Source organism: Aspergillus oryzae, chromosome 1, assembly GCF_000184455.2.
Source record: "Aspergillus oryzae RIB40 DNA, chromosome 1".
Taxonomy (NCBI): Eukaryota; Fungi; Ascomycota; class Eurotiomycetes; order Eurotiales; family Aspergillaceae; genus Aspergillus; species Aspergillus oryzae.
This window is the reverse complement of record NC_036435.1, coordinates 2,142,827-2,155,234: the sequence shown is the minus strand read 5'-3', so window position 1 is coordinate 2,155,234 and position 12,408 is coordinate 2,142,827. Positions and strand designations below refer to the sequence as shown.

Genomic DNA, 12,408 nt, shown 5'->3' with positions numbered 1-12,408 from the left:
TTGAACGAAGAGTACGGTACTCAATGGATTGGCCATGATCCCAACATGGAGGGACTCCTTGAGGTACCCGAGACGCCAGAAAATCCCCAAGATGAAGACGAGAATGCACACCGACGAGTTATGGCACTCATCGACACACTGCAGGAAGTGGTGTCACCAAGGCGAAGGGCGCCAGCATCGAGGCCATATCAAACGCAGCAAATCGAGGTTGAGCCACCGCGAAGGCAAGAGACCCTTACCAATTGGACCAACAACGTAATCGACGAAATTATACGGAATCCTAGGAGATTCTCACGGCCACTTAGGATGTTATTGGAGCAATGCCCACATTGGAATCACGAATGCTGGGACTCGAACATCGAAAATTGGGACGAGCATTGTCAGCAGTGTAACAAGCATCCAATCGTATGCGAAATATGTGGCGCAGACAGATTCGAGTATTACGGGGAACTCGAACTCATCAACCCAGATAGAGCAAAAAGGGGACACGAAGGAACGCATCATTGGTTGAGGGAATGCGAATGTTGCCATTACGCGACAGAACCAATGCATAATCGTTACCCTTGGGTAGTGTGCTTTGATGACAGCTGCACACACCACCGTATCTGGAAACAGATAGCACGTTTTTGGCCACAGAACGATGCAAATCGAGGAACACTTGCCGCGACCAGGCAAGGAAGACACATCACCACGACCATCGCTATCAACGGAAAACCAGCGCGAGCGATGATAGACTCAGGCGCAACGAACAACTTCATGTCACCAAGATATCGAGAAAACATGAAGATCGAAGGACGACAAAAGGAGAACGTCGAACCTTTACTCGGACTAGACGGCCAGAAACTGGGAACTGGTCAAGTCTCGGTCGAAACAGTACCTGTTACTATGGCTGTAGGGCAACACGTCGAAAGTATAGCCTTTGACGTCACGCCTTTAGGGAACAAGTACGATGTGGTGTTAGGGATCTCATGGCTCGAAGATCATAACCCAACGATAGATTGGAAGCAACGGACGCTCCATCTGAACAATTGCCATTGCCCAAAGGGACCATGTATGGGGTATGGAACCCGCACCCTCACCAGCAAGTGCACTGGTAGTGGAAGGATCGAACGGCGCGATCAGAATACCGCGAAGGGAAATTCCGCGAAGAACATGATTATGGCAGCGACCCGATATTCAGAAAAGGAATGGTTAGCTGAACTGATGGGATGGGCACCCACTAACGAGCAGGAACGACTAGAAGTCATGACGCTAGAAAGCGGATCGGAAGAGGAATGGCACTCTTCACCAGAAACAAATCAGACATCGTCAGAGTCAGACAGCGACTCTTGGACACTTTTGGACTCTCAGGAATTAGCGGCTAACTCCGCGGAGCAGCCAAGCCTGCCCAAAGAGTATCAGGGATTCCGAGAACTATTCGAACAGCCACGAACGAACAAGTTACCAGAGCACGGACCGCACGATCACACTATCCCTATTCAGGAAGGGAAGGAGGTAACATGCAAACGAATTTACCCAATGTCGGAAAGAGAATCACAAGCTCTGAAGGAATACATCAAAGACAGACTCGAAAAGAAACAAATTCGACCATCGAAAAGTCCAGCAGGACACGGTGTATTATTCGTACCCAAGAAGGGAGGGGAATTACGACTATGCATTGACTACCGACCACTGAATGACATTACGGTCAAGGACAGACACCCATTACCGCTCATTACAGAAATACAAGATAAGATAAGAGGAGCAAAATGGTTTACGAAACTCGATATTACAGATGCATACCACCGCCTCAGAATCGCGGAAGGCGAAGAATGGAAAACTGCATTTCGAACAAAATATGGACATTACGAATACTTGGTTATGCCTTTTGGGCTCACCAACGCACCAGCATCGTTTCAGAGGTTCATCAATGAAGCACTAGGAGAAATCCTCGATGTATTCGTCATCGCATATCTAGACGACATCCTAATCTTCTCGCACAGCCTCGAAGAACACGTTCAACACGTCCAAACAGTTTTGGAGAAGCTACAGAGAGCAGAAGTACGACTCAAATTGAAAAAATGTGAATTCCACGTCCAAGAAACCGAGTTTTTAGGACACTGGATATCCACCGAGGGAATACAAGCGGAGGAAGGAAAGGTGAAAGCTATCCGAGAATGGCCAGAACCAACCAACCTCAAGGAACTGCAACAGTTCATCGGATTGCTGAACTATTATCGGAAGTTCATCGATCGATACGCGCATAGGCTAGCACCACTCTTTGACTTACTCAAGAAATCAAAGCAATGGGAATGGACAAACGAGCACCAAAGCGCATTCGACAAAGCGAAAGAAGCAATCACCACTGCACCAATCTTGGCACAGCATGATCCAGCTAAGCAGACCATCATTGAAACCGACGCATCTGACTATGCGATTGGCGCACGAATGGTACAAGCGGGACCAGACGGAAAGCTACGACCAATAGCATTCGAATCTAGGAAACTAGTTCAAGCGGAACTGAACTACGACATCCACGACAAGGAATTGTTGGCTATAGTGTCAGCGTTCAAAAAATGGAGGGTTTACCTAGAAGGAGCACAACACCAGATCATTGTGAAATCGGATCATAAAAACCTGACGTACTTCACAACCACGAAGGAGCTCACACGAAGACAAGCGAGATGGGCTGAAACACTATCACAATATGACTTTAGGATTGAACACTGCAAGGGATCAGAAAACGGTCAAGCCGATGCCTTGAGCCGAAGGCCTGATCATGAGATCAAAGGAAAAACAATCGAGACTGCAATATTGAAACAGCATGAGGACGGATCGATCGGATATAATAAGCAGACACTCGCAGCAGTAACTGTGGAAATCAAGGACCCTACTCGACACCTCATCGCGAAAGCAAACAAAAAAGACGAAGCACTCACACAGAAACTCGAAGCAAGCGACGACCTGTTCACCAAAGACGAAGATGGAATCGTATACTACCGAAACCTCATTTGGGTTCCTCAGAAACTACGGAACATGATTATTCAGGAACACCATGACAACCCGACACGAGGACACTTTGGAGTCGAGAAAACATCGGAACAGATCGCAAGGAACTACTATTTCCCAAACATGGCAAAACAAGTCAGGAAATATATCGACAAATGCGAAACATGCATCAGAGACAAGCCAGCAAGACACAAACCATATGGACTTATGCAATCACCAGACGCACCTTCGAGACCCTGGGAATGGATCACAATCGACTTTGTGGGACCACTACCTGAATCGGAAGGATGGGACATGATAACGGTGATAACAGACCGACTCACCAAATACATTCATTTGGTACCAAGCAAATCAACACTCGATGCAGTGCACCTCGCACACTTACTCGTCAATCACGTCTTTGTTCATCATGGAATGCCAAAAAAGATCACATCGGATCGAGACAAGTTATTCACATCGAAGTTTTGGCAATCACTCACAGACCTAATGGGGATAGATCAGAAGTTAACCACGGCATATCACCCACAAGGAAATGGTCAGACGGAAAGAACAAACCAGACGATCGAACAATATTTGCGACACTACGTCAATTATCAACAGGATGATTGGGCAAACCTGTTACCAACAGCACAGTTCGCATACAATAACGCGGAACATTCGACAATAGGAACAACACCCTTTTACGCAAATCACGGGTACCACGCTAAAGTGGCAGGTGAGCCAAGAAATAAACAACCTGTCGCAGAAGAAGCGATCGAAACAGTCGAAGGATTGAAAAGCTTGCACAATCAATTATCCTTGGACATCAAGTTCTTTAACCATCGCGCGGCAATGTACTACAACCGACACCACGAAAAGGGACCTACCTTTAAGAAGGGGGAGAAAGTATTCCTACTCCGCAGAAATATCAAAACGAAGAGACCAAGTTCGAAACTCGACCATCAGAAAATCGGACCATTCAGAGTCGAAGAACAAATTGGCAACGTCAACTATCGATTAAAACTACCAGACTCGATGAAAAAGATACACCCCGTGTTTCATATCTCGTTATTGGAACCTGCACCAGAAAATGCCAAAATCGCTGAAAACATCGAACTCGACGAAGAAGGAACGGAATACGAAGTCGAAAAAATACTAAAACATAAGCGAGTCAATGGGAAACCGCACTACCTGGTGAAGTGGAAGGGTTACAGTACCTCAGAAAACTCATGGGAGCCTATCGAGAATTTGACGGGCTGCCACCAGCTGGTTCGACAGTACCACCAGCGGAAGGATCAAAATTCACCCAGAAGGAAGGGTCATCCATCAGCTGAGTCAAGCTAGGATCTAACCCGGAAACCGCGGCTAGTTGAACATCACCACTTGACGCACTAGCCCCGGAACAGGAAACCGCAGTTTCCTGATGGTGCAACTTCTCCTGCGCCTCACGCTCTTTTTGCTCTTGACGCTCAAGTTCCTCGAGTTCCTCAATTTCTTTAATATCACGCGCAATGAAATCACCTGCACGTTTTTGCAATAACCGTTTTTGTTTTCGCAAACGAAGAAGCTTCGCCAAAATAACCTCCTCCTCCTCCTCAATAGTATTCTGGGCTTTCACGAGCCGTTTCCACTCAGCATCAGAAAAGGAAGGTTCGGACATTTTGCAAGAGGCACCGTTCGCTTTCACACACTCGCTACAACGACCAGAATTTTCGGATTTAATACAAGAACGATGAAGGCGGATACAACGTTCGCAAGGGAATACCGCCTGAAACCCCTCGTCTTCGATTCGCTGGTAAAGCTTGGATTTACGGACAGAACTGGAAGGCATGGTCAGGACATGGGTAAAAGAAAAAGTTGAGGATGGGCATCTCTCACCTGGGCAAGACCGCAACTTTATGCTTTCGAGGACGAAAGCCTGAAAGAGGGGGGATGATGTTACAGACCCTTGTCTAGCGCACCTTATCGAAGGCGGACACACAAGGCAGAATAACGATAGGATGACGATGGCCGATTCCTGAGTGGAAGGCACCCGACGAATCGTTTATCTAGTAGTTATTCGGAAAGGGCTACGGACGCCGATACCAGCTACCACAACAAAGTCACGTGCATCGTAGCAGTGACACGACCAAACGTATCAGCGACACGACAAGCTCGTAGCACTGACAAGATACATCGTATCACTGACACGAAGAGTCGTAGCAGTGACACGACGGGCAAGGATATATAAGGACACTCATTTATGTACTTAAGTTTAGTTCTTCGTGATCAATACACATGGTTACTACAGAGTTACCTTTAGTAGCAAGACCAGTCTCAACTCGTTCGCACTCTTCTAACTATTAAGTATACGTACTTAATAGGCCTGGCCCTTTGGACTCGAGTCTAGTATCGACGGCAGTCTTGTGTCGACTGCATCCCTGTGACGACGGCAGTCTAGTATCGACGGCAGTCTAGTGTCGACGGAAGCCTCATAACGACTCCCGTCTTCCCCAGACCGCAACCCAACAGCGACGGAGGTCAAAGAACGACTTCAGGTTAGTAACCCTCGAAACGTGGTCCGCTAACTGGTCTCAGACTTGACGACGAAGCCCCGGGCGTAACAGAAATATTAGACGAATTCCTAATTTAGTAAGCCTAAGCGAGCCAAATTCAACATAAAAAGCCACTCAATCCCCTGCCAAATTGAATTAATTTTTTCAAGCAGATCATCATCTAACTATCTGATTACCAGATATCGATTCATTCTTTTGATCTCTTCTATTCATACCTGACCTAGGGCTTTGACTGCCTTAGCCCTAGTTGCCTACCTTTATTATCTAATCTAGGGCTTAGATTGCCTAAGCCCTACCTGACTGCCTGACCTAGGGTTACTACTCAGTCAACCCTAGCTTTCTTATGTGATTTAGTTATTCAATTCATTCATTCTATTCAATCTTTCTATTCATCCTAGCTAGCCCTAAGACTATTCCGCTTTAGGATTAGGGCAGCTGACATAATTAAATTTAATTAAATCTTTATATAAAATTTTTAATAGTAAAAAAATAATAATATTAAATAATTAAAATTTATAAAAAATATATATAAATATATAGATTAATATAATATTATTTTTTATATAAATTTAATTAAATTAAAATATTAAATAATTATTATAATTATTTAAAATAAATAAATAATATTTTTTTATAAATTAATTAATAATATAAAATATAAAATAATTCTATAATTAATATAGATTAATTTTATTATTTATTTAATTATTAAAATTAATTTTAATTTTTTAATTAAAAAAAATATTTTTATTTTTATATTAAAACTTTATATATATTTTATTTTTAAAAATAATATAAAAAAATAAAATCTATTTATTAAAATTAATATATTTTATAATAATAATCTATTTTTAATTTTTTAATTATAATAAAAATAGTTTTTCTAATATATTAAATCTAGTAATAACTTTAATTATAATTATTAGACTTATTATAAATCCTATTTTATTAAAATTATAAATATTATTTAATACTATACTATATTTTTAAATAGTCTTATTTATCTATTTAAATTAAATATTTAAAATCTTAGAATCTTCTATTTTAATATATTAATAGTTATAGTAATATATAAAATAAAATTTAAATTTAAATATATAATTAATAAAATTATATATCTATTTCTTTTCTATAATAGTAGAAAAAGAAATAATATTATACTTTAAAAATAAAATATTAGCTATTTTTTATATATATATAGACTAGAAAAATATTCTATATTTATCTAATAATAAAATCTACTATTTAAGTAATTTGTTTTTACTAGTAGTTATTTTATAAGTATTAACGTGTCTATTATTTAAGAAAAAAATCTTTTTAAGGCGACTATATAGAATAGATTTAGATATATTAAATATCTTAGCTATTTTTTTTTTAAGTTATTGATTTTATTCTTTTTTAAAGTAGAAATAGTTAATAGGATTTGGCCTTTCTACTTAACACATAATTTTAAGGATTTAGGCATTTTTGGTGGTATAGCTAATGTTTAAATTATCTAAGAAATTGAGGCGCGTTGAAAACGCGGGTGGTGTGCAGGGTGCTTACTGATTACATTAACTAGTCAGTTTTATGTAACTATATGGCCCATATTTATAATAACATACAATCTCGATGTTAGTCCCACGTGGTGTTTGTACTACCAATGGCTATAGGACTAATAGCTGAGTCTATTGTAGAGACACTCATTATCCATCGCACTAGGGTCGCTCAAACTATACCATCTACACCACGTAAGACACAAGACACATGCACCCATCATTGCTACCTACACCAACAAAACACATATGACAATCGTAAAAGCCGCAATTTACTCATCGGCATCAACCCATATCAAGGGCCCCTTCTTGTCCGACCGCATGTCTTCTGTGGGGAGCACCCGAAGGGTTTTGTTGAAGTATGTGTCCACTACAACCAGTTGTGGCTGTATCCATAGCCCCCGTTTAGATGCCAGTAGGTTGTACCGAACCGTGTGTCGGCTCAAAGGCACCAGCTGGACGACCAGCGTTTTCGGACCGCTAAAGGCGAAGTTTTCGCTGGCCTCCATAGTTAAGTTAAAGGTAAGGAAGTGCATCGACGGATTCTCGATGGTGTAGTCTAAGTGAATCAATCCAGAACGTATCTGGGAGGTCATTGCCGAGGCAAGCACACGTGGTTCTCCCCCCGGAACGACAAAGCGAGGAATCGCAAGTGTGGATATAGTCGTACCGTTGCTGCTCATGGCCGATTCACTCTCATCGGTTGCGCTTCGTCGCCATTGAATTTCCAGAGCGAGGTTCAGAGCTGTAGGTCGTCGGTCGCCTAGAACTGTCTTGTGGATATCCACCGCAAAACTGGACTCGCGAAGCTCCTCCAAGTAGATCTCTGGTCCGCCTGGACTAACGATCGCTTCAGGGCCGACATGGCACGTGGCCCCTCCACCAACCCCAACTAGCACCAGTGATATTTTTTCGATAACAAGCGGCGTTAGCGCAAAAGAAACGACCTTTGAGTTAAGGCACCACCGCTGCTGCAAGCCCCCGAGTTTTGGGGTTGAGTCATTTCCAAGCAATGCATCATCGACAGTAAAGAAATCTGGCCATGGTTGAGGATGGAGACGTGGCATGAATTCGTAGTTGGCCTCAAACGGCCGTATTATCGGTATCTTCACTCTCAAGGTTGCGATGATTGGAGTCTGGGTATCAGATACGAGGTTATATACAGATGATATTTCAAGCTCGTAATCAGAGGCATCACGCGTATCCGTGAGGACAATTTCCAGCTGCCGGTGAGAGGATGTCTCCAATGTCCCAAGAGGCCGCTTGATAAAATGAGAAAGGCCTTCCACTGGGGTACTGCTCTCGGAGCCCTGTATCCACGGTGAGCCTTCCTCGTCAAGCCATAAGACCTTAGCTGCCGATTCTGGTCGACCAAAAAGCCTAGCCTCGGCTGTAACTTCCGCAGCTTCATCCTCCTCGTTATGAATTTCAACCTTGAGGACAATACGTTCATCCGTGTAGTAGGTTTCCATCAGATTGGGAGTTGTGATCCGTATATTGGGCGGTTTGGGTTTTATCTTACATCGGCCAGTGTCCCGATTTTTGCCTACCCGCCTTCGAGCCACAGAGTTCTTGGTTTGTTTCCACCAGAAACAATCACGTTGGGTCAAGTCTGTCATAGCACAAGTAAGGTCGAATTTCTCTTCTTCAATCAAAAGTGTGATCGAGGCCACTCGAGACTCTCCGGCTTCTCGAGGGATACAAGCCACATTAAAAACCTTTGTCTGACAAGGGCCAATGGTCAGATCGGCAGTTCCAATAAGTGGTGTTAAGAAATTAGTGGGTGACTGGAGAGATGCCGTATCACTTGATGTACTCGGCTCTCGTAGTGACGGCGACGATATTGTGCACGGAGTCGTTGCGTCTGTTTCAGCTACGTGGTTTGACTGCAACTTTATTGGTCGCAGGCAACCTTCGAAAGCGATTTTGATCTCAGAAAATCTTATAGGGCTTGATGATCGTTGTGCGCATGATGTTATGACGAGCTGACCATGTAATGGCTCGCCAACATTTCCCTCGGGTCTCTCGAAAGTAAAAGACGCCGTGACTGGTGCGAAAGAAAAACCATGCCATCGTAAGTCATTATCGTGAAACATCTACTCCAGGCACACTCACCACTCGATATAATATCCTCCGCTCTGAGAACAACAGAGGGTTTGGGTGTGACTGGTGTAATATCCTCAAGGCTTCTGTGGATGTCGTATCGCCAGTCGGATTTTGGTTGAAACGCTGGCAACAGGCAAGTGTTAGGAAACGAGATCCCGGCTTCTGAAAGGCACAAGAGGAAAAATATTGCAAAGCAAATAAATGAAAGAAGTCTTACCCCTGTTGAGTAGCTCCCAATCCACTCGTAAAATCGTTTCACTATCTTGTACCCGTACAGCGCACTCCCTCAAAGCCCATCCGAATTTTTCCATAAGCTGCCACCAGCCCGAATGCCGCCAAGTGATCTTAGACCATAGTGGCTGGAGTATATCATAAGCTTCGGTCCAGGAACCTACGCGCATGTATTCTTCAGCTATCTCTAACCTCAGGCACTCGGTCTTCCGCACCTGATCACGCTTGGAAAATTCATCTAGTGCGGCATTCAATGCAGTGAGTATTAGGGCAGAATGATTAAATCCCGCCACCCCTGATTGGGGTGCTTCAACATGAGTCTCCGGTGCCAGGTATGTGTCATATAGGTAGGACTTGCTTGCTATCTGCGAAGCAGGAGATTGCCCAGGCGGTATCCTGTCTTCGTCCGGAATCTGCTCTGCTAGATGACGTCGGCACATTGTATGCTTTGCTGATCGATACAACCAATAGCCTTCGTGATGCAATTGTTCCCACGGATACGACACATCTCCGGGAGGGACCGTCTTTTCACGGGGGATGAAGATTGAGTACTGTTCGTTAAACTGATCCTGTGTGATGCCGACTGAGGTGAAGTATGGAATCTCGGCTTGACGAATCAGTTGTGCCATTACCATTGACCATCTGGCTTCCCAAGCCTCCCATCCATAATTCCTTGTGCCTTTACCTCTCCGATTGATAATATCTTGTGAGCGACTTCGATGTTCAACCCACGACCGCACGGCTGCAGCGGTTTGTCCCGTCCAGAGCAAACAACGAATAATCCGTATGGCTATAGTATCTGCCAGAAGGCGTGCATCGTTAAACCTTGGGCTCCAGCCAGCAATATTCTCGAAGACTTCCTGCCCAAACAAAGTCTCGTATGCACTTTCATAGTTCCCAAGAGCTGCATCTATCTCCTGCCTAAATTCCGCAAAGATCCCCATCTTAAATTCATACCGGACATTCCAGCCTTGGAGAGACAGCGTTTGAGATGTCCCCGTTGTCGGTGGGGCCGTCGGGGGAGGAATACTACTTCGGTTTCGTTTCCGTCTTGCGTGTTTAGACAAATCCCGGTAGTACTCCATCACCGACGGTTGAAGTAGTGTCAGGAGGGACTTCCCAAACTCTTTTAGTTCGCCAGGTGTTGCATCAGGTGGAAGGAGAAAGATAGACTTTTGGTCGAGATTTGTCGCTCTGCGAATGCCGGTCACCCGGTCATCGACATCCTCAGTGAAAGCACCATTACTCTCTTCCGAAAGGAGAACAACAATAAACCGCGTCTTATATCCTGAGGACGACCAGTCCTTCTTTAGTCCATTGATTTCGATCTTTAATTGATTGTCGCGCAAGGAACTCATATTAGGATCTAGGCAAAAGGGGAAGAAGTTTATCACAGCGGCGGGGACAAGGTTTTGGTGCTTTGTAACCCATAGGGGGGTGAGTAAGCCATCTGAAAATATCGGTGAACTAGGCGTCAGCGGAGATATTGGAGAGTGAAGTACAAAGTATGGCGCATGCGATATATCATTGCCCTGACCGGTGGGGCTCATGGGAGGAGATACAGGTGGGGGATCAGCTTTGCGCGGGGGGAGTCTATAAGACTGCAGACATGTTAGCAAAACACCCCTTTAGCTTCAAGCAAAGCGATAAGCCAGAATCAGAAGAAGGAAAGAGAAAATTGGGATGGCTCTTGGGGCAGGTTCTCCGCTAGGCAACTAGACTCTGGAATAGTCCGATACGTAGAGGGAAGTCGGTTTCCTGGGATAGTGTACATCGACATACCCGTCCAACACTCTTGATTTTATACTCAGTTCCGGCTGATCCCACTATAGTATTTTCCCTAGCTTCCCACGGAGTTCGCGACGCATCTTCCGCCAGAAGTATCTCCCGCAATTCTTCCGCAGTCGAACCGCTCAACGGCGGAAGATCCGAGTATATATGGACGCCCTTCTCGTGGAGGAGGGGATAATCAGTGTAGCATGATTCCAGACCATCTTCGGAGTCTGGTACAAGGCCAGAGAGTAAGACGAAAGGAAGGTTGTGGACGACATAATCCTCAGGGTAGGCGTCCATTGCGGACAGGTAATTTCTTAGTGGGACGTGAGGTCACCGCATATCTAACCAAGTTGGGATGAGACGTTTAAATGGCCACCTGAGGTGATTGGATTGAAACCAGGCGTCAATGCGAATACTCGAAAACCATGTATGCAGAAGGCTTTAAAATAATCTAGAACGAAACTATATTCTCCTGGAAATTGTTGGGCGGTTGTGGTGGTGCATTTTCTTGCCAAGCGACAGTTAGGTAGTTTGAAAGTGGCTTCTTGTCGAGTTAGGCAGTGCGCCATCATCAAAACATGCCAAGCCTACTGTCATCAGTGGATCGGCAAATGTCACCTCACCTGTACCAGCGTATAGAAGTAGTACTAACGCCCTTCTCCTTTCTCTCTCTCTCTCTCTCTCTTTTGTCCCCTCTTTATTTCTCCTTTTCCTTTCCACGTTCTTTCTCTTTTGGATAGATTTTCACATATATGTGTATTGGTTTGGTTGAATATTAGGCCAGAAAGCGAAAGAAAGAAAAAGCTTATCTACAGGCACATTGAGATTATTGCTTACAGTTGGCAAGTATAAACACGAACGGGGGCCTGTATAAGTAAGAAAATCGTTGGTATCAATGTGGTGGGTAATGCAGTGACATAGTAGAGCACGTGCATCTAAGTAGTTAACTTCAGGTTGCGATCAGAGCCCCGGAGGGTTCATCAGCTGGCTATTCAAAGGAAATGATCCTGAGACAGAAGCTTGTTGTGAGCTGACGTATATCAACTTTGATACACCGGGGGAGGAAGGATGAGAAAGACATTTCGCTTACAGTGTGTCTTACTTTGAAGCTACGGCTATTATCCTTACTGCTATCCTTCGGCACTTAGCAGTAGTAGTAGGCTTCAAAGTAAGACACTGTTAAAGGCATATCCAATTAGTTAAACACCGAGCATAGTGGAGAGAAATGGCGTGTCTTT

The 12,408-nt window shown here is 44.1% G+C and overlaps 2 protein-coding genes across 2 annotated transcripts; one reads left to right on the top strand and one right to left on the bottom strand.

Annotated features, from left to right (window-relative positions):
* Window positions 1–1,518: 1,518 nt before the first annotated feature.
* Window positions 1,519–4,507, top strand: AO090005001597 (uncharacterized protein; the record flags this gene model as incomplete). Its single annotated transcript, XM_023236745.1, has 2 exons — window positions 1,519–4,301; window positions 4,363–4,507. The coding sequence occupies 2 exons, from the start codon at window positions 1,519–1,521 to the stop codon at window positions 4,505–4,507; spliced, it is 2,928 nt and encodes a 975-aa protein (XP_023089434.1).
* A 2,822-nt stretch (window positions 4,508–7,329) lies between these two features.
* Window positions 7,330–11,467, bottom strand: AO090005001598 (uncharacterized protein; the record flags this gene model as incomplete). The annotated part of the gene is made up of 4 exons (XM_001818453.1): window positions 7,330–9,104; window positions 9,173–9,286; window positions 9,381–10,995; window positions 11,177–11,467. 4 exons carry the CDS (start codon window positions 11,465–11,467, stop codon window positions 7,330–7,332), a joined length of 3,795 nt encoding a protein of 1,264 aa, XP_001818505.1.
* Between the last annotated feature and the right edge of the window lie 941 nt (window positions 11,468–12,408).